Source organism: Plecotus auritus (assembly GCF_963455305.1).
Source record: "Plecotus auritus genome assembly, chromosome: 6".
Classification (NCBI taxonomy): Eukaryota; Metazoa; Chordata; class Mammalia; order Chiroptera; family Vespertilionidae; genus Plecotus; species Plecotus auritus.
In genome coordinates, this window is record NC_137773.1 from 51,656,595 (window position 1) to 51,683,723 (window position 27,129).

The 27,129-nt window shown below is 41.6% G+C and overlaps 2 protein-coding genes across 3 annotated transcripts in view; one reads left to right on the top strand and one right to left on the bottom strand.

The window, feature by feature from the left end:
• Positions 1–751: 751 nt before the first annotated feature.
• Positions 752–5,238, bottom strand: NDUFC1 (NADH:ubiquinone oxidoreductase subunit C1). The gene is made up of 4 exons (XM_080674773.1): positions 4,994–5,238; positions 4,436–4,539; positions 2,179–2,258; positions 752–891 (listed from the first exon to the last, which is right to left on the bottom strand). Exons 1-3 carry the CDS (start codon positions 5,058–5,060, stop codon positions 2,199–2,201), a joined length of 231 nt encoding a protein of 76 aa, XP_080530899.1. The 5' UTR covers positions 5,061–5,238; the 3' UTR covers positions 752–891; positions 2,179–2,198.
• Positions 5,239–11,421: 6,183 nt separating this feature from the next.
• Positions 11,422–27,129, top strand: part of NAA15 (N-alpha-acetyltransferase 15, NatA auxiliary subunit) — a 72,360-nt gene continuing 56,652 nt past the window's right edge. The window contains exon 1 of one of the 2 annotated variants that reach the window (XM_080676042.1): positions 11,422–11,756. In XM_080676042.1, the coding sequence (XP_080532168.1) occupies positions 11,703–11,756 (54 nt within the window). In that variant the 5' untranslated portion in view covers positions 11,422–11,702. The remainder of the gene's footprint in view (positions 11,757–27,129) is intronic. The other variant, XM_080676043.1, reaches the window with a different exon arrangement.

The following is a 27,129-nucleotide window of genomic DNA, read 5'->3' on the forward strand; positions in this document are numbered from 1 at the left end:
CTGAGGATATTTTTTCCATTGATTTTTAGAGAGAGTGGAAAGGAGGGAGGGACAGAGAGACAGGAGAGAAACATTGATGTAAGAGAGGCATATCTATTGGTTGCCTCCGCAAGTGCCCTGACCAGCCCAGGATTGAACCTACAACCCAGTATGTGCCCTTGACCAGGAATTTAATCCCAGACCCTTCAGTGTGCAAGCCAATGCTCTAACCACTGAGGCACCAGTCAGAGCAAAATGAAGTGTATTTTAATTGTCTATCAACCCTTTCCCTTCTCCATGCCTTTTTGAAACAGTCAAGAGCTTGCTAATCATTGAATGAAAGCAATATTAGCAAAAGGGGACAATAAACTGTGTTACCATAACCAGTCATCCAAGTGAAAACCATTCAAATTCAAAGAAATGGAGTGAGAAGGAATTCTGATAACAGATTCAACATTACTTTCTGACTTAACCAAAATGACTCTGCTAGAAGAAAAGAACATTTGGGTTCTTTTGTATTTTGAGTAATGAAGTAGCTCTATCACTGTGACACACTAAAGAATAAATGCTTTGACTAGAAATTAAAAGTTAATATAAGGAATAAATCCTTCAACAGTGATTTTTAAGTCTATCTCCTTAACAAATTTCCTTACCAATGGGCCCTTAATTACTACTGACTCTGTTATCAGAAGGTTACCTCCCACAATGAAATACTCCTAATAATATACCTTAGAATCGACATTTTCTACACATTGTCACAATACACACAATCTGAAGAATACAGATGTATTTTTATTTTTTCATTTAATGATGCAAAACACAAATGCTGATTACATAGATTCACATATAACTTTTCTCTCTCGCTTACAACTCAACAGATTGGAACTGCTTTCAACTCTATATGGAGCATACCTATAATGAAGAGGAAAGAAATTAAAACTATAGCATTAACCAACAGAAATGTTAAAATTAGACCATTCTAAATAATTAACCTTAGAGCATCAAGAAAGTCTAGAAAACAAATCCACAAAGAGCATCAAGACCTCATTTTAAGTTTTAGGAAAAAATAATTTAATTGAACTACAAGAGAGCAGTAAAAGCATCTGATTTTGATTTAAATACCTATTTCATACTTATCTCTTGATTGGCTGAAGTAGTGATATGGGCAAGTTGATATTAATATTTAAAAAAAGCAAATATTTGGATAATCAAACTCTAAAGAGCTGAGTCTGAGAGTTAAATATGAAAAAGTGTACATTAGTGATTACTATTTTACTCAGCAGAAATAAGTTATCTACTTTAATCAACCTAATCTATCTATCTATCTATGTATCTATATGTATATATATTATACATAAAATCACTATCTTTTAAATCACAGAATCATAGACCATACAGAGAATGTTACTTTGTTCACAGCCATGTTTTACCAGGAATTGTTCAGTTGTAGTACCAATCATACTGTAATGGTCACACAGTAAAAAATTAACCATCTATTGCCTGCCCTTATACATTCATCTATCCAACAAATATGAAACTCCTAGTTGGATCAGACACTGAGCAAGTTGCTGACTACATGGTGATTAATAAAACAGACAGGGTTCCTGTTCTCATGGAATTTACGCTTAAGTGTGGGATCTGACAAGTAGATATTAAGAACCAAATACACAAATAATTATAACTTATCATATGTGCTATGAAGGCACTGTGTATAGTCCTATTAGATTTAATAAAATAATATGATTTTGGTTTCCCTCTTAATTTTTTTTGAACACAGGCAGAGCATAATGGTTAAAAATGAATACACTAAGTGATGATAGACCAAGATACTAAAAATTTATAAATTTGTCACAGACAGGAATATAGGTGCTAAAAAGCATAAATCTAATAAAAAACACACACAACCAAAATTCATTATTTAAAGAGTTCAGCCCAGCCGGTGTGGCTCAGCAATTGAGCGTCTTGAGCATCGACCCAGGAACCAAGAGGTCACCAGTTCGATTTCCGGTCAGGGCACATGCCCAGTTTTCAGGCTCCATCCCCAATAGGGTAGCATGCAGGAGGCAGCTGATTGATGATGTTTCTCTCTCATCGATGTTTCCATCTCTATCCTTCCTCTCTCTCTAAAAATCAATCAATAAAAATAAAGAGTTTAATTAACTTGCATAATCTATTGATCCTATAAAATTGCATACTTACAGTATTAGCACTTAAGAAGTTTATTCCAACCCATTTCTTCTTTTATATTCTAAAACATCTTCATTATGTTGTTTGATGAGCTAGAAGGAGGTAACAGTTAAAATAAGAAATGTAATCTTCCTGGCAAATTAAAAAAGAGGAGACTAATAATATAGACCACTCTGAAATACTGCCTCCTTATAGATAAAATTTTTAAAAGTTAACTCAAAGTATCTGTGCTAATTTTAAAATTCATCTTTTGCCAAATAAATTCCTTCCATCAGTGGGCAGTTAATGGAATGCCTCACCACAAAGGGATTAAACAACACAACAAAGCAGGACTCGGTTATTAAAGGGGGTCCAGGCTGGTTGGTAGGTGTGTATTATTCTTCTAACCTTAGAAATTTGATACTGTGAGTGAATGAACAACCCCACCCCCAAATATATGTGTATTAATTAGATACCAGGAGGACAGCCACTTTCTTAGAACCACTCTCTGACAAAATATGCAAGTGGAACAATGGTTGATATAGGGTGACATTCGCTGAAATCAAAGATTTAATTTCAACCAGAGCCCTCAGTAGCAATAAAGCTCCATTTCAGGAAAACTTTAAGAATGTATAAAATTTCATTATAACATTATTTTAAAAGGATTAGTTACTGTTGTTAGGTTGTAAGTGACTTTCAACACCTCTTATTCCTTTCAATTTGAAAGAGCTGAATAACTTTAATGAGAAAATCCAAAATAGGAGACCCAAAGAGATGGAGTTAGGAGTAGTGGAGGAAGCTCCAACCCCATTAGGTACAAAACAAAAACTTTAAATACTAATGTAGCACAGATACTTTGAGTTAACTTTTAAGGAGGCAGTACTTCAGAATGGTCTATAGCAGTGGTCGGCAAACTGCGGCTCGTGAGCCACATGCGGCTCGCAAGCCGCGGTTTGCCGCTCTGTTGACTAATGCGTTTGCTGACCACTGGTCTATAGTGTAGCTACCTCTGAAGTTAGGGAGAAGCAGATTCAGCCAACAAATTTCTCCAAGTGTTTCTTGAATCTGTTAAAGTTCAACAATAATAGTACCTACATAGTGTTGTTGAGAATATTAAATGAGTATTTTTAAAAATATTTTTTAAAATTGATTTCAGAGAAGGGAGAGGGAGAGAGATAGAAACATCAATGATGAGAGAGAAGAGAGAATCATTGATCGGCTGCCTCCTGCATGCCCTACACTGAGATTGAATCCACAGCCCTGGCATGTGCCCTGACTGGAAATGGAACCGTGCCCTCCTGGTTCATAGGTTGATGCTCAACCATGGAGCCATGCCAGCTGGGCTAAATGAATTTTTATATATAAAGCATTTGGCATACTGTAAAGACCAAAAAAAAAAAGAAGAAGAAGAAGAAGAAAGGCTGCTATACCTACAAAGTAAGTACAATTTCCAACAATGTATTTATACAAACCAATGATTAAAATCTTATGTTTTGGCCCTGGCCAGGTAGCTCAGTTGGTTAGAGCATCCTCCAAATACACCAAGGTTTCTGGTCAGGGTACATACAAGAAGCAACGAATGAATGCATAAGTAAGCGGAACAATAAACTGATGTTTTCTCTCCCTCTCCTTCCCGCCCAAATAAATTTTAAAAAATCTTATATTTTGGAAATCTAATGTGATTTAACTTATATACCTGTTCATTGATGGTTTGTCTCTACAACACCTGAGAAAAGTGCCTTCATAAAACCCCAACCAGCCTCCATCCTCCTTAAGAAATTACTAGTAGATACAGCCCAGCAGGCGGGACTCAGTGGTTGAGCATCGACCTAGGAACCAGGAGGTCACGGTTCGGGTCACGGTTCGATTCTGGGTCAGGGCACATGCCAGGGTTGTGGGCTCCATCCCTAGTGTGGGGCGTGCAAGAGGCAGCCGATCAATGATTCTCTTTCATCATTGATGTTTCTATCTCTCTCTCTCTCCCTTCTTCTCTGAAATCAATAAATACATATTAAAAAAAAAAAAGAAATTAGATACAGGATAATAAGTAGTAACACTGCCACTCATGACAAACCCGTGCTAAGTAACAATGAATGACAAATTTCAGCTTCATCCTATTTTCTCAATGCCCCTAAAATCTTAATACTTTTAATCCTTGGGATTTCCTTCATGGACAAATATAGAACTATCCTATTGCATTGGGAGATTTGCTCCCAACTTGCAACCTCACACTTATGTTTCTCCTCCCCACCGTCTGGAGGTCGCACGAAACAAGGGAGTCAAGACTTACATAGACCCACAAGAAGACGGTGGTGCCCAAGGTCAGTCCCACTTTCAGCCAATCAGGTTTGTCGTGTAGCGGCTCCCGAACGTAGAACTTGGACCGCGCTGACGCTGCAAGGGACGGAAAATCTGTAACTGGTCTCCTTGTTAGAAACTACGTGTATTATCGCATTTAATTCTCCCTTCAACTCCACCCCCTCCTGAAACAGCCAAGGGAACAGAGGTTCAGAGAGGTCAAGCGACTCGCCCTGGGCCACGGAGGACTGGGGGTGGGGGGGGAAAGCGCCCCCGGGAGGTCTCTCCTCCTGCAAAGAGAGGGGAGGAGGAATCCAAGGTCCGTTCGCACAAAGAGGGGTTGGGTGGCGCTTGGAGGAAGGTCGGCGGTGGGTGATAGGGAGCCGAGAGTCAGGGGTGCGGACAGGCGTGGGCTCGGGCCGCGCGGGCCGGCGAAGGTCACAGCAGGACGGGCCCGGGCCGCAGCCACCCCCCGCCCCCGCGAGCCGGGTTCACCCTGGGAAGGGCAGGCTGGGAGGCCGGGTCTGCCTGCACGAGGAGGGACACTCACAGCCGCTCGGGAGCCTGGCCGGGGCCAGCAGCCGGGAGAAGGGCCGCAGCAACGCGGACGGCGCCATCTTGCCGAGCGGGCTCCACCTCCCCAGCCGGTCCCTCCGGGTCGGCGCCGGCCCTCGGAGCGCCCCCTGGCGGCGGGACCCGCCGGCTCCGCAGCCGGCCGCGCTGAGGCGTTCGCCGAGTCGCAGTCTGAGTCGGTTACAGCCAGGTACTCTCACTCCGCTGGTCTCCGTCCCCAGTCTGTACGCGCTGGGCAGGAAATGATTAACGGCGAGTGTGGTGTGGGGGCGGAGGAGGTGGTTTATCCTCTTCCTTGTCCTCCGAGAGTTTATTTCAGGCCCCTTCCCCAGGGATACCTATCCTTAGATTTACTAAAATCTACCGTCAGGAGCCAGAAAACTGAAAATGAAGTGTCGTGTTGAATAGTTGAATAGTTAGTATGTTGATTAAATTCTGTGTTCCAGGCACTGTGCATTTATGCATCATGTGGTTTACATGCATCCTCTCATTTCACCTTCACGACAGACTGCATGGCATGCCGTGATTATTATCTTCAATTCACAGATGAAGCTCAAAGAAGACAAGCTACTCATCCAAGGTGACATAGAATACCTTATGTTTGGAAAGACCTCTCTCAGTTTCTAAAGTCTGTTTGCTCGCACTATCGTAGAAAAGCCTCACAACCCTGTGAGGAAAAGAGAAGCCTCGCATTTTAAAATAAATGCCCTGACCCGCTCAAGATCACACAGATGGGGGAGGCGGGCTTCAGACTGAGGTCTTCTGATCCCAGAGTTAGTGATCCTCCCTTTTTAAGACCCCAGAGTTAGTGATCCTCCCTTTTCACCTAGTGACCCTCCTTAGCCCACCTAACAGGCTTGGACAGCCCCCGTGAGTTGAAGGGCAGGGTTCAAAGTGCTAAGTTGCAAAGTGCCATTCCTGCTCACACCTTTTTACGAGTAGCTGCATGGATTTTAGGCAAATTACTTAACCTCTGTGTGCCTCCGTTTTAAATCTGTAACATGAAGCCTATGTATAGGGTCGCTGGGACGCTTAGTTTGTAAACAACTTGGTTTTGCCTGTTAAAAACATTGTACTGATCAGTAGGTTTTGTCTTTCACAGTTGAACCAGACTTTTGTACATTCAATTCTCAACTTGATCTGATGTGTAAAGACCTTGTAAAAATATGTATAGGTAAAAGAGATAATAAATTTTAATAATTTAACTCTAAGCCTTTGAGTCTTATGCCGTTTAGTCTCGTTTTAAACGCAAAGTAAATGTTAGCAAACTTCTTTTCCTTCTATATATTCTTTTTTTGTTAATCCTCACCCAATGATATATATATATGTCTATATATATTTATTTATTTATTTTAAATATATCTCCATTGATTTCAGAGAGGAAGGGAGAGGGAGCGATAGAAACATCAATGATGAGAGAGAATCATTGATCAGCTGCCTCCAGCACGCCCCCTACTGGGGATTGAGCCTGCAACCCAGGGATGTGCCCTTGGTGGAAATTGAACCCAGGACCCTTCAGTCCACAGGCCAACGCTCTATCCACTGAGCCAAACCAGCTAGGGCAGTGGTCGGCAAACTGCAGCTCGCGAGTCACTTGTGGCTCTTTGGCCCCTTGAGTGTGGCTCTTCCACAAAATACCACGGCCTGGGCTAGTATTTTGAAGAAGTGGCGTTAGAAGAAGTTTAAGTTTAAAAAATTTGGCTCTCAGAAGAAATTTCAATCATTGTGCTGTTGATGTTTGGCTTTCTTGACTAATGAGTTTGCCGACCACTGAGCTAGGGCATGGTATTTTTTTCCATTGATTTTTAGGGAGAGGAATCGGGGAGAGAGAGAGAGAGTGAGAGAGAGAAACATTGATATGAGAGAGATACGTCTATTAGTTGCTTCCTGCACGTGCCCCACTGGGGCCCTGGATCAAACAAACAACCCAGGTACGTGCTCTTGACCAGGAATTGAACCCCCGACCTTTCAGTGCGCCGGCCAACACTGCAACCACAGAGCTTCACCAGCCAGGGCCCTTCTATATTTTCTTTAGATGTTATTAAAAATTTTAAACCAAAAATTATTAACTAAAGAGTACAAAATAATTGTTTATGCTTTCTGGTTCACTTTTACTAGTACATGTAATGGATGGCTAAATAGATTGCTAAGATGTGAGTCACTTTATTGTTTGTAACCTAGTTTGAGTCTCCTGGGCTCATGCTCAAGTAAGCAAACCACTCAGCTAATATGCTGACTCAGTTGTTGGTTCTCAACTTCTTCTCTTCTAGTCCACTCAGCACCCAGTCAGTTGTATACCCTTTCTACACCATCCCTTGGAAGCTTGTCCTGACACAGCTTTTGCTAGTATCCAACAAGTTGGAACAGAAACCTGGTTTAGTCGGAGCATACAGATCCAGTAAGCAAATTGCCAATTTCAGTACTGCTACTGGAAAAGGCTGTTTTGTTCTTTTGGCCCCGTTTACTGGTGTATATTTTGGAAGAGTGATAAAGTATAAGCACATTTCTCTCAGCGTGTTATAGCTGATGGAACCCTACACTTGGAGTAGGCAGCTGTAGGTGAAACCACATCTTGAAAAGAATCCTGGTGAAGCGATTCCAGCCAGCAGCTAATAGCTGTGATGTTTTGGTAGAAGTTGCTACGTGACATTCATTTAAGCATTTCCAGAATTTGAATGCTAAAACTTTATTTATGACCCAGGCTAAGGGAAAGGAGATTTGAATAGCAGCTAGGAAATCAGACTTTTTAGTCCCTGATTTTCCTGCTGGGAAACTTCTTACTCAACTTACACCTCCTAAGGAGGGTTAATGAAGATTAAGAGTTGAAACAGTATAAAATGTAAATTATATATATGTTTATTGATTTATGATTCACAAGAAGACTATACATCAAATTCAGGATCTGGAGAGAGATGGAGTGCCTGATGTATCTGTAAGTTTTTATTTAGAAATCTGAAGTAATCACAAAATGTTAACATTTGTTAAATCTGGGTGGCAAATACACATTTCTTTTCTGTTGTATTTCTATAAAATTTAAGTACTTACTAATTAAGGCATAAAAGTGTCAATAGAGAACATCTTACATATGTGAAAATGAATAAATTTAACTCTACATATCTTTTTTGTAGAATTAAAGTTTGTAAGGTAAATTATTTATTTACTAGAGGCCCGGTACACAGATTCGTGCACTGGTGGGGTCCCTCGGCCTGGCCTGTGGGGATTGGGCTGAAACCACAGTCTGACATACCCTGAGGGGTCCCGGATTGTGAGAGGGTGCAGGTCAGGTAGAGGGACCCCACTGGTGCAAGAATAGGGCCGGGGAGGGACCGGGGGAGGGCCTCAGGGTGTGGCCAGACCGGTCACCCAGTCCCAATGTGCCCGACCCCAGCAGCAAGCTAACCTACTGGTCGGAGCTTCTGCTTCCTGGTCGTCAGTGTGCGTCATAGCTACTGGTCAAACGGTCCAATGGTCGGACACTTAGCATATTAGGCTGTCATTACATAGGATTTTTGGTTAAGTTTTTTAGGGATGAGGCATTTTGACAATAGTCATATGCAAATATTTGAGGAAAGGTGAACTACCCACCACCACCATCATTGTCACTGTCACCATCTAGCCTTGGATATGTTAACTTCCTAGGTAGCTGTCATTAACAGTATAAATGGGATCTTTATCTGTTAAAAAGTGGTGATCTACCAGAGTACATATTTTATAGTTGAGTTCAGGCTATCAAGTCTCTGACTATGTGGTTCAACTGTTACCTGTGTCTATAAGTCCATTTTAATGAGGATATGACTCAGATAAATGTTTACTAAATTAGTATTCACTGAATCTTAAAAATTGGTATTTATTTGCTATCGGCCAAAAAGAATGTAACATTACCAAAGTATATTGCTGGCTCATCTATTTAGGTGCTTAGCTTCTATTTAGGCACTGCTTGTTTCAAAAGACAAGAAATGTTCTTCTCCCAAGGGGAAAACAGTATATTATTTACAGGATACATTTAGAAAACCATAGCAAATAATATTTGAAACCTAACCCTAAACATAAACCTAACCCTAAGCTGAATCCTAACTCAAAACCTAAACATAACTGAATTGAAACCTAACCCTAAAATTAATCTAACTCTAATCCTAAACCAAACCCTAACCCTAAACCTAACCTTAAAGCTAATCCTACCATAACCCCAAACCTAACCCCTACCACTAACCATAACCTGATTTTAATCTTAAATATAATCCTAACCCCAACACTAACCCTAACTTTAACCTTAAACCTAATCTTAAAAGAAAACCCTAAACCTGAAGTTAGACAATTTTTCTATCTTTTTATAGTTCATATAGTTAAAAGAAAGACCTTTTAAAAGGGGGCAGTGAAGTTCAAATGTTATTACAAATTAACAACTGTTTTTATGAATTCTACGTTTGTTCTGTTGTGTGTGTGTGTGTTTTTTTTAAGTTAAGATAAAAACACTGGCCATATTCCAAAACTCAAACACAGTTTATCCTGTAGATAAAATTTTCTTTTAAAAAATATTTTTATTTCCAAGAGGAAGGGAGAGGGATAGAAACATCAATGATGAGAGAGAATCATTGATTGGCTACCCCCTGCACGCCCCCTACTGGGGATCAAGCCCATAACCTGGGCATGTGCCCTTGCCGGAATCGAACCCGGGACCCTTCAGTCCTCAGACCAATGCTGTATTCACTGGGCCAAATAAGCTAGGGCAATAAAATTTTCTTAATGGAATTTTTGAAGAGAGATCACAGAAATTGAGGATATTTCAGGATTTGACTACTAAAGCCTTATTTATGACCCAGGCAAAAGCAGAGGACATTTGAGATAGCAGAAAGCCCAAGCATTAGTCCCAGATTTTTCCACTGGGAAACTTTCCAGAGAGAGTTAAGGAAGAAGAAGCTGAAATCAGGGAAATACCTGGGTAAATAAATTTAATGTTTTTTAAAAATGGATTTCAGAGAGAGGAAGAGTGGGAGAGGGATAGAAATATCAATGATGAGAGAATCATTAATCAACTGCCTTGCATGCCCCCTACTGTGGATTGAGCCAGAAACTTGGGCTGGTACCCTAACTGGGAATCCAAACGTGACCTCCTGGTTCATGGGTAGATGCTCAACCATTGAGCCACACCAGTGGGGCTGAGTAAATAAATTTAAAAGAACAATGTTACATATTATATAATGATTCATGATGCAGACAATGCTATGAATCCAATTCAGGATCTGGAGAAAGATCGTAAAAAATAATCAAGGGGCCCTGGCTGGTATTTTCAGTGGTTAGAGCAGATCATGTGGAAGGAAACCAGTCCATGTGTCTCTCTCACATCCATGTTTCTCTCTCTCTCTTCCCCTCCTGTCCTTCCTCCCTTCCACTCTCTCTGAAAAGCAATGGAAAAAATATTCTCAGGTGAGGATTTAAAAAAAGTAATCAAGGGTAAAAATGGCTCATATGATATGAAAAACTGTAGATTACCAATGGAATGCTGCCTTTAAAACTTGGTTTTACTGTGATTGTTAATGAAATGACATACTAGTATATGTAGAAGATGCCCTGGTGGGTATGTAGTCAGACCTTGCCTACTGCAATAATTTTCTAGTATCCTTGCCAGATCTTCTTAGGCTTCTAAGATTTGAGGATTTCTGGAGATGGAGAATTCAATGAGTCACAATGTAAAGCACTAGTTTGAAGCTAGCTCCAGCGAAGTCAGTGTCCCTAATTCCACACCCAAGGTGACTCAGACACTCGTCAACCCTGCATTGTATGGCCTCCACCATGAAATAAAAACACTTTAACATTCAGATGCTTCTTTGGCAGTGCAAAATGACACTTTGGATCTGGCTGACTACCTTTATAGGCTCTTCTTAAGGAATAAACTAAATCACCAGTACCCCAGCCAAGTCCATTTAATTGCTCAAGCTCTTCCACGCTTTTTAGACTCCATTAAGCCTTCTCCTCTCCATATCTGTTTACAAGTCCCCACTGGCACGAAGCCTTCTTTTTCTCTCTGCCTCTGCTACTTAATTCGGCAGTTTGTCTACGATCAAACACAGCGCTTCTTGAACACCTGCATTTAAGCACTTCAGGCTCAAGCTGTGATCAGTCTGGGGGAGTCAATCCAATGAATGAAAGGCCAGTTGAGCAGTAGGAAGGCTATTTTTAATGCAGAGGCGGTCGGAACCAGAGTGGACCACAGTCCTTGCTCCCTCGGTGCCTCCGTAATTCTCAGCAGCGAAAGGGTGGGCGGGGCCTCTGCGACCCTCTCTGCCCTGGCCCTTGGGCCGGCCTCCAAGTTTCCCAGCAAGCTCCAGGACAGAGGAGGTGGGGAAAGGAGGTCACCGCGCCTGCGTGCTAGGAGGCATGACCCGGGTGGGAAAGCCCTTCGCGTCCGCCATTTTGGCTGCCTCTGTCGGTCCGTTCAGTTACCACGTGAACCGCCGACGGAGACCCGTGGTGGGTGGGGGGAAGCGGCGGCCGCGTAAAGTGAGAAAGGAAAAAAAGACAACGAAGGGGGAAGGGGTGTCGCGGTTGGGCGACGCAGTGACACCCGAGGCCTGGTCGCGGCGGTGGATCGGGGCATTCAAGGCTGAAGCCGCCAGGGAACGGCGGCGGTCGGACAAACACACTGACCGAGCCGGGCGGTGGCGGGAGCAGCGGGAGGAGCCGGAACGATGCCGGCCGTGAGCCTCCCGCCCAAGGAGAACGCGCTCTTCAAGCGGATCTTGGTAAGTGTGAGGCTCCGGGCAAGCAGTGGGAAAGATTCAGCCGGTACCCGGGCCTGTCACCCGTAACCTCGGCCCGACGGGCTCCGAGCCACCCTTGCCCGGGACCCCGCCTTCGTACTTGTCGTCTGGCGGAATGAATTCTCTCGCCCCCTCCCTATGGTTCCCACTTCGGCCCGTGCGCCGGGGGTCTGAGGCTTCCTTCTCCCATCCCCTCACTTCAGAGGCTGTGGTCCCTGACTAGGCCCTGTTCTCCCAGCTTCTAGTTTGCCGGTTTCCATATTCCTCACTGAGTGAAGGGAGGAGAGGCGGGCCTTTAGGAGGGAAGCCGGCAATAGGGGCTGGAGCCTCGGCCTGGGTTGTGCAGGAACCCTGCCGGCCGATCGGGGTGGTACCCTTGGAAGGAACAGGTGGTACGGATGCGGTACAGCTCATTCATTGCCCGAGCGCGGCTCTCCCTCCGTGGGCTGTCCCTCCCTCTTCCTCTCGGGATTCACCTGTCCCCGCCCGGCCCGGAGTCGCTTCGTGACCTGGGAGGTTGGAAGGGAGGAAGGAGTTTAGAAGAGAAAAGGAAGCTTTTTAACGACTACTTCCTCTTGGTTAGTTGCATACTTGAGTCTTCAGCATCTTGGCCTCTCTCTCTTTTTTTCTCTTTCTTTCTAGAGTAGGGACGGGACATTTATTTCTTAGTTTCTGAGCGGGAAACAGCCCCACCCCATCACTCTCCTGGGGAGGTGGGGCGCATTGCGTGGGGGTGGCCCGGTCGGAAGTGAAAAGTTAAGGGCTTTCAGTAGAGGCGTTCTAGACAAGGATTTTCGTATGACTGAAGTGCATTAACACCAATGGAAAAATTTAGCAACAGAGAATATAAGAACTTTTGAGATGGATCCTTTGACATTAGCTCAAACACACTTACTCTCTAATTCTCTACATTTCGAATGTGTGCAGTTTGTTTTTTTCATTGTCATAAGTGCAATGATGTTTGGAGGAACTGTTTTGTCGCCCAAGGCGCTATAATTAACACATTATAGCACATTTTTTTGTTTGGCATTTAATGTGTGGGTTGCCCCTTTCATGCAAACATTTCTTTGTGAAAGAATTAACTGTATTTGCCAAACTGAAGACTGAAAGTTTGGGGGGTGTGTTTGAAAGTGTTTGCTTTCTCTCTTGCAATTAAATTTATTTCACTTGTTTGAAAAGTAGAACAACTCTGGGGATCCAGTTTTTCTAGAAATAAGAAAGAGTAATCCATGTTGAAATAACTTTGGTTTTGTAAAAATATTCATATGTAATACACACATTTAGTCAATGCATGTTGAAAAACATCAGAAAGTCACATCCAATACCATGTAACTCTTAGTTTACTTGAAATTCTTATTGCTATTTTTGTTTTGTTTTGTTTTAGGACGATTTGGAGTGTCATTGGATTATAGTATAGTTTTGCCAGAACAATTTATTTTTAAACCTTTTAAAAGACTAATTGGTGTTTAGGTTTGATTATAATATAGTTTTAGATGAGCAATTTGTCTTTAATCTCCCCCAGTTCTTTATTTTGAAAATTCAAGCTGAAAAGTTGAGAGAAGAGTACAAAGAGCATTTATAAACCCTTTACCTAGATTTAATATTTTGCTGTATTTGCTCTCTGTCTCTCTCCCCCCATACTTATAAAAGAGTTAAAAGTAAGTTGCAGACATAATAGTTCATTCCTAAATGTTTCAGCATGCATCTCCTAAGAATAAGGCCATTGTTCTATAAAACCATAATACCATTATCAATCATTTCCTAATACTGTCTAATACCCAGTTAATATTCAGGTTCTCCCAATTGGTAGGGGTAGCACTTTTTTAAAAAAAATAAAACTTTAGGGTCACATGTAGTTTTAACAAATAAAACGTTTAGATGCCTTGTACCCATTACCTAGTTTTCCTGATGCTAATGCCTTGTAAAACTGTAGTTCAGTGTCATAACATTGATACAATCTACCAGTCTTATTCATGTTTTTCTATTTTACTTGTACTGATTTGTGTATTTAGTTCTGTGCAATCTTATCACCTGTGAATTATATAACTATCACAACAGTCAATATACAGAACAGTTCCATTAGAACCACACCCACTTCCCTCCCATTCTCTCTACCCCCCAAACTCTGGCAACCACTACTAATTTGTTCTCTTTCTATAGTTTTGTCATTTCAAGAATGTTTACTAAAAGGTACATAACTTTTAGGATTGGCCCTTTTTATGCAACATAAAAGATTCATCCAAGTTGTTGGGTGTATCAATAATTGTTCCTTGTTATTGCAGACTAGAATTCTGTGATATGGATGTACCACAGTTTAATTATTTCATAGGATAACAATTTTTGATTAAGCATCAGAAACAGTTTTTTTGGTGGTGATGGTGGAGTGAACATTTAAGTTCATTGCTAAAGTTAAAGTGCTAGAGGATTTATTGGGATAGGTACATGTAGAAGAAAATTGAAAATCACTAACTGAAAGAAAAGGGGATATAATGTCCTTATTCTCTTACATTGGGATGAAGAAAATAATATTAACCAAAAGTATAATTAGTATTTGTTTTCTCAAATTTGTTTCTGCTTCCTCAGTGTTGTAGTTAGCTCTTTTGACTCTAGTTTTTCCTCCAAGTAAGATAAAGGAAAAGTTGGGCATACTCTAATGCCTTGTAATCAAGTGGTGCTGAGTTAGTAACTTAAATCATTTCAGTGGCATTCAGCTTTTGAGCTACTACTTTGTTAGTTGTACCATACTTACTTGTAGTAAATTGTGTAGGAAATGAAATTAATTTGTGTTTTATAATTTCAAAATAATGAAGTATGTGTTTGTCTTAATTTGTCAAAGGAAACCTGGTTTTACACATCAGTTTACAAAAAGTTTCAGTTTTTTTTGTAGTGGATTTGCCTGGCTTGTTCTACTCGACTTGATATCTAAAATTTAATTTTGTTGCATATTTGGTCCATTTTTTCCCCACATTACTGTTTTCTGACTATAAAACATTGTCATAAATTGGTCAGAATTTCTGCAAAAAATGTCTTGTATATAATTTGTCTAATGAAAGGGTGGGAATATGAGTTTAACGTGATATATATTATGTAGGAGTTTAGTTTAAAGAAGAGATACTTGTTTTTGCCAGAATTGTTTTTTGTTGTTGTAATTACACACTATTGTAACAATGTGAAAAACTAAGTCATTAAAAAATTATGGCTTTGCATGCTCCTGATGCTATTTTTCACCACTTTCTTAGGATATAGGTGAATGGTAGGAGAAATGAGGTTGTCAGGATAGAACAAAATCCACACTTGTAGATTTTAGCCCACTTGGAAAAGTTGGACATAATCTCTTGCCTTGCAGTCAAGTGTTGCTAGGTTGGTGACTATTGCTGCTTTCTTCTCTCTTCTCTCTCTATGTGTTAATGTGAGTTGTAAGAAAATAATCTAACTTAGGAGTACTTAAAATATTGTACATTATTAATCTATTTTTGGGTTTTTGCCTGAATGATTTATGGTGTTAGTTAAAAGTCTAAAGAACAGAATTTTCCTTCCTAGAAAAGTGGTAAGAGAAGTTAGCATAGCATGGTGATAATATTTGTGATTTACTGAAAATTTACAATTTGTACTGCAGAATACAACTTTCTGTGGAGATGGAAATGTTCTATTCCGCTCTGTCCAGTATGAGAGCCATTAGCTACATTTGGCTGTTGTACACTTGAATATGGCTAATGGGATTGAGGAACTGAATTTTTAATTTTTATGAATTTAAATTCAAATAGCCACATGTAGAGGGTTATAATTTTGGACAGTTAAAAGACAGTGCCCACAGAAGCAGACATGGTGCCCTGTACGATTGCTGGCCGGAAAGCTACTGGCCAACTGGCCTTAACTGAAGGGATTTCTTTGCTTAGTCTGCATTCTTATTCCTTTGAATACTTCTGATAATGTAGTTCTCTCAGAGCATTGATTTAAATATATCTTCTTTGTTCCTAAGTGTTTTTTGGACATAAAAGACTAGGTCATATAAGGGATCACATGCAAAGGACTGTTTGTTCAAATTTTCTCTCCTAGATATTTGCATGGCTCATTTTTTCTCTTATTTCTTTTAGAATTCTGCTCAGATGTCATCTAAATGTTATATAGAGGCCTTCCTTGACCAGAAGTCCTCCTCAATCAACCTTCTTATTTTCTTCCTTGCTTTCTTTTTTTTTTCCATACCGATTATCACCATCTGACAAGTTATTTATCACATGTCTTTCACAATTAAAATGTAGGTTTTATGAGGATTTTTTGTTCTGTTCATTGCTATACTCGTTAGAATAATGTACCAATATAGATATTTAAGAAATATTTGTTACATGAAATGAGTGTTAAACCAATGACTACAGGGCAAGAAAGAAAGAGTTTGGATTGTGTGCTTGTACAGAGATTTTTGTAGAAGGTAGTTAAGCTGAGCCTTGGCTTTGTAGAGTGTAGAGTACATTACTAGTAGTATATGAGGTAATCGTAGGACATCAGGCAGAACCTGTATTACCTGGTAAGAACTTGGATGTTTCATTTATGAATGAATCATAGTATTAGTTTGTTTACATGGCCTTTCTCCCATCACAAGAGCATAAGAGAAAATTTGATTTTTTTTAGTTTGTTTTAGCATTGGAAGAAAAATAACATCTTGATTAAATGATGTGAGGAGCTTGCTGAATCAGGTAGTAGCCTTACAACTGATGAAGCTCTACAACTGATTCTGACACAGTTAGGGGTGAGGATCTCTGCATATGCTGTTACTAATATAAAATGTTAGAAGGGGAAATTTTTTTTTAGTTTAGAGTTCCTTTGTGAGTTATTTTCAGGAAATTAAATAACCAAGTTGAATTCTTGGAATTTGGAAAGGTATGCTGGAAGCTGGAGTGTCAGAGCAAGACATTTAACCATCAGTGAGCCTAGCCAGCCATCAGTGTTCACTTCTAAATACGTACACCTTTGCTCTCTATTCATAGTCAATAACCATATTGAGAAAAGAAAAACTTCAACTTCTTAGTGAAAATTGTTTTGAGAAGAATGTCATTTGCCAGTGCAGATGGCAAGAAGAGCAAGTGAAGAGGTTCAAAAGAGTGGTAGTTCTTAGTATAAAAATTAGGGTGTGGAGAGGAGGGAATTTTATGCTGTGATTGTATTCTTGACTTTTGGGAATTTCCTTGGTATATCTGTACTGTTTTGTGATGCATGCTGTACAAAACTGTATTTAAGTTGTAACTTTAAAAAAAACCTAGTTTAACTTGTTGCATATGGATTTTCCCTCTTAGATAAGCTATGAATTCTATTGTTCACTACTTAATTTGTAATTAAAATAATTTCTTAAAATTTCCATTCAGTAAAAGCAATTTTTTTTTGGTTATTTAAAAGTAAAATAAAATTTGTACCATAGAAATAAATGAATGAGAGGTTAATGTTTTTGTTCTTGACATATGCTCTATTCCACTGAGATTTTCTTTGGTTAATAAAATAGGAACAGACCTAGTCGGTTCAGTTTAGTGGATAGAGTGTCGGCCTGCAGACTGAAGAGTCCCGGGTTTGATTCTGGTCAAGGGCACTTGCCTGGGTTGTGGGTTCGATCCCCAGTAGGGGGCGTGCAAGAGGCAGCCAATCAGTGATTCTCATCATTGATGTTTCTATCCCTCTCCATTCCTCTCTGAAATCAATAAAATTACATTTAAAAATAAATAAATAAAATAGGAACAGATTTTCAGTTGGTATAATTTGAAATTTCTACTAAAACCTACTGGGGAAATTATAATCTTATTTTTTTTAAATTGAATTTACTGGGGAGACATTGGTTACTAAAATTATATAGGTTTCAGTTGTACAATTCTGTAATACATCATCTGTATATTGTATTGTGTGTTTACCACCCCAAGTCATTTATCTTCCCTTTATCCTCTCCTACCTTCCCCTACCCCCTTTCCCTCTAGTAATCACCATACTGTTGTTTATGAGGTTTGTGTTGTGTGTTTTTTTTCTTAATCCCTTCACCTTTTTCACCCAGCCCCCCCCATCCCTCTATCTCTGACAGCTGTCAGTCTGTTCTCTGTATCTGTGAGTCTGTTTCTATTTTGTTTGTTCGTTTCTTTTGTTCATTAAATTCAACCTATACCAGTAAGTGAAATCATGTGATACTTCTCTTTCTCTGACTGGCTTATTTCGCTTAGCGTAATACTCTCTAGATCCTCCTATGCTGTCTCAAAGGGTAAGAGATACTTCTTTTTTACTACTGTATAATATTCCCTGGTGTAAATGTACCACTGCTTTTTTATCCATTCATCTAGTGATGGATACTTGGGCTGCTTCGAAATCTTGGCTATTGTAAATAACGTTGAAATGAACATAGGGGTGCAAACATTCTTTCTAATTGGTATTTTGGTTTCTTAGGATGTATTCCTAGAAGTGGGATCACTGGGTCAAATAGCAGTTCCATATTTAATTTTTTGAGGAAACTTCATAGTTTTCCATAATGGCTGCATCAGTCTGCGTCCCCAATAGCAGTGTACTAGGGTTCCCTTTTCTCCACATCCTCGCCAGCACTTGTCATTTGTTGATTTGTTGATGGTAGCCATTCTGATAGGTATGAGATGATACCTCATTGTCATTTTAATTTGCATCTGTCTGATGATTAGTGACTGGGCATTTTTTCATGTCTCTTGGCCATCTGTATGTCCACTTTGGAGAAGTGTCTATTTAGGTCCTTTGCTTATCTGTTTGTTAAGTTGTATGAGTTCCTTACATATTTTGGATATTAACCCTTTATCACATGTATTATTGCCAAATATGTTCTCTCATACAGTGGGCTCCCTTTTCATTTTGTTGATGGTTTCTTTTGCTGTGCAGAAGCTTTTTATTTTTATGTAGTTCTGTTTGTTTATTTGCTACGAGAGATGTCTGAGATTCTGCTGCCTATGGTTTCTTCTAGGATTTTTATGGTTTCATGACTCTTATCCATTTTGAGTTTATTTTCGTGTATGTTGTAAGTTAGTGGTTTAGTTTTATTTTATTGCATGTACTTGTCCAGTTTTCCCAATGCCATTTGTTGAAGAGACTTTTCTTGCCTCCTTTGTCAAATATTAATTGAGCATAATGGCTTGGGTCAATTTCTGGGTTCTCTCTTCTGTTCCATTGATCTATATATGACTGTTGTTGTGCCAGTACCAGGCTGTTTTGATTACAGTGGCTTCGTAGTATGACTTAATATCTGGCATTGTGATCCCTCTAACTTTGTTCTTCTTTCTCAAGATAGCTGCAGCTATTCGGGATCTTTTATGGTTCCATATACATTTTTGGAGTATTTGTTCTAGATCTGTGAAATAATGCCATTGGTATTTTAATAGGGATTATATTGAACCTATGGATTGCTTTGAGTAGTATGGGCATTTTAATGATGTTAATTCTACAGTATATTCTTCCACTTGTTTATATCTTCCTCTCTCTCTTTTCAACGACTTGTTGTTTTCCTAGTACAAGTCTTTATTTAAAAATTTTTTTTTAAATTATATTTACTAAGCCCAGCTGATGCGGCTCAGTGGTTGAGCATTGACCTATGAACCAGGAGGTCATGGTTCAATTCCTGGTCAGGGCACAGGACTGGAATCATAGTGTGGGGCATGCAGGAGGCAGCCAATCAACAATACTCTCATCATTGATGTTTCTGTCTCTCCCTCTCCATTCCTCTCTGAAATCAGTAAAAATATATTTTAAAAATTATATTTACTGGTTTTGAGAAAGAGAAACATGGATTTGTTGTCCCACTTTTTAAATGTATTCATTGGTTGCTTCTTTTTTTTAAAATGTATTTTGTTGATTTTTTTACAGAGAGGAATGGAGAGGGATAGAGAGTTAGAAACATCGATGAGAAAGAAACATTGATCAGCTGCCTTCTGCACGCCCCCTACTGGGGATGTGCCCGCAACCAAGGTACATGCCCTTGACTGGAATCAAACCTGGGACCCTTCAGTCCGCTGGCGGACGCTCTATCCACTGAGCCAAACCAGTTAGGGCCATTGGTTGCTTCTTGAATGTGCCCTTAACCAGAGATCAAACCTGAAACCTTGGTCTAGCAGGATGGTGCCAGGGCTTTCATTTGTTGTTGTTGTTGTTTTGTTAATCCTTACCTGAGGATATTTTTTCCATCGATTTTTCAGAGAGCATAGAAGAGAGGATGGGGAGGAAGAAAGAGAGAGGGAGAGAGAAACATCAATGTGAGAGACACATCGATTGGTTGCCTCCTGCACCCGCTCCTTCTTGGGAACAGGGATTGAACTTCCAACCCAGGTACAGGCCCGTGACGGGAATTGAACCCATGACCCTTCAGTGCTTGGGCTGACCCTCTTACTTACTGAGCCGCACTGGCCAGGACCAGGGCTTTCATTTTTTTTTTTTTTTTGCACGTTATCTGTCCAATTTTCCCAGCACCACTTATTGAATAGACCAGTGGTCAGCTAACTGCAGCTTGCGAGCCACACGCGGCTCGCGAGCTGCGGTTTGCCGCTCTGTTGACTAATGAGTTTGCAGACCACTGACCTAGACTCTCAATTCCAATAATTACAGGCTGTTGTTGTTCCTTGTGATTAAGCCCCAATAGACTGTCTTTTTTTTTTTCTCAGTGTTTTATTTTTAATTTATTGATTTTAGAGAGAAAGGGAGAGGGAGAGAGAGACAGAAACATCAATGATGAAAGAAAAATCATTGATTGGGTGCCTCCGGCATGCCCCCCACTGGGGTTTGAGCATGCATCCAGGGCATGTGCCTTTGACTGGAATCGAACCTGGGACCCTTTGGTCCAAAGGCCCATGTTCTACCCACTGAGTTAAAACGGCTGGGGCTGAATAGACTGTCTTTATTCCATTGTATGTTATTGCCTCCTTTGTCAAATATTAATTGACCATACAGTTGAGGGTTTATCCTGTTCTTTCTATTCTATTTATTCTGGTCTTTCTATTCTGTTCCATTGATGTATGTCTGTTTTTATGCCAGTACCATGATGATTTTTTAAAAAAAAACTATTTTTATTGATGATTTCAGAGAGAAAGGGAGAGAGAGAGAAACATCAGTGATGAGAGAGAATCATTGATTAGCTGCCTCCTGCATGTCTCCTACTGGGGATTGAGCCCACAACCCAGGTATATGCCTTTGACTGGAATCGAACCTAGGACCCTTCAGACTGCAGGCCAATGCTCTGTCTGCTGAGCCAAACCAGCTAGGGCAGTGCCGTGATGCTTTAATTACTATGGCCTTGCTATATAGTTTGGTAACAGGTAGTGTGATTCCTCCAACTTTTTTTTTTTTTTTTTTTCCAAGAGTATGGTGGCTATTTGAGTTCTTTTGTGGTTCCACATAAATTTTTGGAATATTTGTTCTAGTTTTGTGAAATACACCTTTGGTATCTTGGTAGGAATTGTATTAAATCTATATAGATTGCTTTGGGTAGTATGGACATTTTAATTATGTTAATTATTCTAATGCATGAACATGGTATATGCTCCCACTTGTTTGCATCTTCTTCAGTGTCTGATTATTTTCCGAGTATAGGTTTTTCGCATCCTTGCTTAAATTTATTCCTGGTTTTTTTTTTGTTTGTTTTTTTTGTTGTTTTTTTTTTGGGTGTATTTGTGAATGGGATTGTTTTCTTAGTTTCCCTGTCTTATAGTTCATTATTGGAGTACTAGTGCCTGGTGCATGGATTTGTGCACATTGAAAGGGAGTTAATTAGAAGAAAGATTTGTGCCATAATTACATTACTGCAAAAAATTAATGTCAAAATAGTATATATAATACCTATAATAATAAAAGTGTAATATGCTAATTAGACCGAACAGCTGAATGACCTTCCAGACGTCCTTCTGGACAAAGCCATGGCAGCAGGGCAGAGACAGTTAGGGGCAATCAGGCAGGCAGGTGAGTGGTTAGGGGCGATCAGGCAGGCAGGTGAGTGGTTGGGGCGATCAGGCAAGCAGACAAGCAGTTAGGGGCGGTCAGGCAGGCAGAGTAGTTGGGGGCGATCAGGCGGGCAGGCGAGTGGTTAGGGGCTATCAGGCAGGCAGATAGAGTGGTTAGGGGCGATCAGGCAGGCAGGCAGGCAGGCGAGTGGTCCGATCGGGCCTGAGCCAGCAGTCAGACATCCCCCGAGGGGTTCCAGATTGCAAGAGGGTGCAGGCCAGGCTGAGGGACCACACCACCCTTGTGCACTAATTTCATGCACTGGGCCTCTAGTCCTATATAATAAAGTGCTAATAGGCAAATGGTCGTCACACCCTCATGCCATCATGCCGTAAAGGCTCAGACACTCAACACTGGGGAGAGAGGAATGGGGACTAGCCAGGCACAAAGGAGCTTGCGAGAGAGGAATGGGGACCAGCCAGGCACAAAGGAGCTTGTGAGAGAGGAATGGCGACCAGCCAGGCTGCAGCCCGGGAGAGGGACAAGCCACCCTCCCCACGGTCCTGGACTGGGGCTGCGGCCTGGGAGAGGGACAAGCCACCCGCCCTGCAGTTCTGGGAGCCAGCAGCTGGGGCTGTGGCCTGAGAGAGGGACAAGCCGCCTGCCCTGTGGTCCCGAGTGCCAGCACCTGTGGCTGTGGCCCAGGAGAGGGACAAGCCACCTGCCCATGGTCCCCTGCGGCTGCAGCCGGCCTAGGCAAAGCCGGCCTGGGTCCTGGGTCTTGGGTGCCTGCAGCCAGCCAGAGGGAGGGAAGCCCAGGTCCCGGGTGCCTGCGACCACTGGAGGAGGGAATCCTGGGTCCCGGGTGCGGGGCGAGGCATAGGCGGTTAGGGGCAATCAGGCCAGCAGGGGAGCAGTTAGGGGTGATAAGGCAGGCAGGCAGGCAGAGGTGGCTAGGGGTGATCAGGCAGGCAGGCAAGCAAGCGGTTAGGAGCCAGCGGTCTCAGATTGTGAGAGGCAGTCGGACATCCCCTGAGGGGTCCCAGATTGGAGAGGGTGCAGGCCAAGCTGAGGGACACCCCCCCATGCACGATTTCATGCACCAGGCCTCTAGTAGTAGTATAAAATTAAAACACGTGTGTGATTGGCACCAGCAAGAGCTTCATATGTATTGTGCATGCATGAGTAATTAGAGGGAGCGGGCCTAAGTCATCAGTCTGACTTCCTTAGCGCTGCTGCAGAAGCGGGAAAGGCTCCCACCACTGCCACTGTGTTCACCAGCTGTGAGCCCGGCTTCTGGCTGAGTGGAGCTCCCCCTGTGGGAGTGCATTGACCACCAGGGGGCAGCTCCTGGGTTGAAAGTCTGCCCCCTGGTTGTCAGTGCACATCATAGTGACCAGTCATTCAGTCATTTGATCGATTTGCATATTACTCTTATTATATAGGATTGTCAGTGCGTGTCATATGTACCGGCAGGTCAGTCGGCTGGTCCGTCGGCCGGACAGTCAATGAATAAATCGCGAAGTGGTTCACATTGAATGTCAACAAAGACAACCAAATTCACGATCGACAATAACAGATCAAAATACACACGTGCGATTGACACCAGTGAGAGCTTTGCATGTATTGTGCATGTGAGAGTCAACATTTATTTTTAAATTGCCAGTGTATGTCATATGTACCGGCTGGAAAGTCAGATGTACGTACGGTCAATCACTTAGACTTTTATATCTATACTAGAGGCCCGGTGTACGAAATTCGTGCACTGGGGGCGGGGGTGTCCCTCAGCCCAGCCTGCACCCTCTCCAATCTGGAACCCCTAGAGGGATGTCCGACTGCCCGTTTAGGCCCGATCCTACCGGTAGGACTGCTGGCTTCCAGCTGCTTGCCTGCATACCTTCCTGATTGCCCCTAACCGCTTCTGCCTGCCAGCCTGATCACCCCCTAACCACTCCCCTGCCAGCCTGATTGATGCCTAACTGCTCCCTTGCCAGCCTGTTTTCCCCTAACTGCCCTTCCCTGCTGGCCTGGTCATCCCTAACTGCCCTTCCCTGCAGGCCTGGTCACCCCTAACTGCTCTCCCCTGCAGGCCTGGTCCCTCCTAACTGCCTTTCCCTGCAGGCCTGGTCACCCCCAACTTCCCTCCTCTGCCGGCTTGGTCACCCCTAACTGCCCTCCCCTGCAGGCTTGATCGCCCCCAACTGCCCTCCCTTGCAGGCCTGGTCCCCCCCAACTGCCCTCCCCTGCTGGCCATCTTGTGGTGGCCATCTTGTGTCCACATGGGGGCAAGATCTTTGACCACATGGGGGCAGCCATCTTGTGTGTTGGAGTGATGGTCAATCTGCATATTATTACTCTTTTATTAGATAGGATAGAGGCCTGGTGCATGGGTGGGGGCTAGCTGGTTTGCCCTGAAGGGTGTCCCGGATCAGGGTGGGGGTTCCCTTGGGGCGTGGGGCAGCCTGGGCGAGGGGCCTGTGGTGGTTTGCAGGCCGGCCATGCCCCCTGGCGACCCAAGTGGAGGCCTTGGTATCTGGGGTTTATTTATCTTCTACAATTGAAACTTTGTAGCCTGGAGCGGAGCCAAGCCTTCTGCTTGCTCCGTGGTGGCAGCCATTTTTTGGGGGATTTATGTATCTTCTATAATTGAAACTTTGTAGCCTTAAGTGGAGGCCTGGGCCGGCCAGGGTGTGTGGAAAGCTTGGCTTCCTCCATTGCTGCGGGCAACCCTAGCCTCCTGTTCTTTCCAGCTCCGTGGCTGCCGCCATTTCTGTTTGGGTTTATGTATTTTCTATCATTGAAACTTTGTAGCCTTGAGTGGAGGCCTAGGCCGGCAAGGGCAGGCGGAAAGCTTGGCTTCCTCCATTGCCAGGGAAACCCAAGCCTCCCTCCTGCTCTCTGTGGCCGTAGCCATTTTGGTTGGGTTTATTTGCATATTTGCTCCTGATTGGTTGGTGGGTGTGGCTGGTGGGCGTGGCTGGTGGGCGTAGCAGAGTGATGGTTAATTTGCATATTACTCTTTTATTAGATAGGATATATAAAAGCCTAAGTGACTGAATGACCAGTTGGCTGGTTGCTATGACGTGTTCTGATCATCAGGGGACAGACGCTCAACACACAGGATTGGGGTCCCTCCTGTCTGGATCGGGCCTGTGGGGATCAGGCTCCTCCTGTCTGCATCAGGCCTGTGGGCTGAAATCGGCTATCTGACATCCCCCGAGGGGTCCCAGATTGTGAGAGGGCGCAGGCCAGGCCGAGGGACCCCACCGGTGCACTGGGCCTCTAGTCTATAGATAAGAATGCAACTGATTCCTGAATATTTATTTTGTATTCTGCTACCTTACTGAATTCAGTTATCAGGTCTAGTAGCTTTTGGCGGAATCTGTATAGTTCTCTCTATATAGTATCAGATCATCTGCCTGTAATCTTGTTTTGAAGCTAGTGATATATTTTAAAATATATATATATTTATTGATATTAGAGAGGAAGGGAGAGGGAGAGAGAGTGAGAGAAACATCAATGATGAGAGAGAATCATCTACACAATTGCCTTCTGCACACCCCCTTCTGGGGATCGATCCCAAAACACGCATGTGCCTTGACCAGGAATTGAACCGTGACCTCCTGGTTCATAGGTCAGTGCTCAACCACGGAGCCACACCAGCCGGGCTATTTCCTATTTTTATTATTAACTCTGTTTGCTACTAGAGTTTATCCTTGGACAAGAGCAGAAATTTTGAGGAAAATTTATGAGGTAAACTAAGTTGAATATTTGTTATTACTTGTTCCATTCAGTCTTGAGACTGTTGTCATTTGTAACGAGTGACTTCTTGTAATGTGCTTTTAGGGAAAAAAAATCTATTGACATCTATTTCCTTATACACATGCTGATTCTTGAGGAGAGTGAATGCTTAGCAGTTATTTGGAGAGGTATGCCATTCTGAATTACTTTCACAGGTCACATTAACAGGAGATAATTGGGTTAATGGCATCACGTATAATTTCCATATGGAAGACTGCCAAATTACATTAATTGGGAACATAATCATTAGGAACTGAAGCTTAATTACTGTTCTGAAGTGTGATAATATAAAAAGCTAAGTGCTATAGTATTAGCATTTCATTCCAAGAAAGTGGAGTTTGATTTTTAATTTTAATTTGTTAATTATTTGGTGGAATTATCCAGTTGATTGATTTTGTGTGTTTATTTATTTTTCTCACCTTGTTTTTGGCATTTTTATTGCCAGAATTATAATTATATAATACTGAATAACCAAAGAAAACAAAAGGTGAGATAACAGTCAACTTTGTCGATTAGAAGATCTGTTAGAAGGTTAAAATTCTTGGGTTTAATAACAATTATTAAAAAAACCACAATTATGTTAATAAAATTTCTATATGTGGTGGAAAGAGCTTTTAGCTGGGACTTAGAGGGTGTAGACTAGTCCAAATTTTGCCAGTAAGTAGGTATGTAGTCTCTGGCAAATTGCTTGTTTTCCAAATCTCATCTATACAATCAGGATTAAACTTTTTGTGCTTAGTTTACAGGAGTATCATGAAGATTAAATGAGATGTTAGTATGAAATCTCTTTGAAAAAATGTGGTGCTGTAAATGTAAGGTATTTCCAGTAATACCAAGAAAAAAACAACTGGAATCCTGAGTATTTTAAGTTCAACTATACAAAATAAAGTCACATTGTGCATGTCAAGTAAGAATATCAATGCCTATGATTTTATATGCTAGTTATGAATTATATTTATACAGGTTCACTTCATACTGTGGGATAGTAGACTGCTGTATAATTTTTGGATTAAAATTTTATTGTTATAAAGGGAATACAGTTTAATTTTTTCTTTCTCTAGCTCTCTCCTTTCTTCAGTGACTATATTATTTGTGTTAGTGGTTTTATTTTATTTTATTTTTTTAAAAATATATTTTATTGATATTTTACAGAGAGGAAGGGAGAGGGATAGAGAGCTAGAAACATCGATGAGAGAGAAACATCGATCAGCTGCCTCCTGCACACTCCCTACTGGGTATGTGCCCGCAACCAAGGTACATGCCCTTGACTGGAATCGAACCTGGGACCCTTGAGTCCGCAGGCCAACGCTGTATCCACTGAGCCAAACTGGTCAGGGCAGTGGTTTTATTTTTGAAAAACTCTTCTTTTTCTTTCTGTTTTAGGCTACTTGACTGTAGTAGAGAGGTAGTTATAATGGTTAAGTGGAATGGCTCTTTTTTTCCTGTGACTTTAGTAGTTGTGTGACTTTGGCCAAATTATATACTGATTTCTTTAGACTTCAGTTATCTCATCTAAAATGAGGATAAAAAGAGTATCTCCTTCATTCCATTGTTAAGATTAAATGAGACAATCACAAAAATTTTTATTATGGTAATGAAAATATGTATCTAATGGGAAAAATATATTTAAATGATTTTTTCTTAT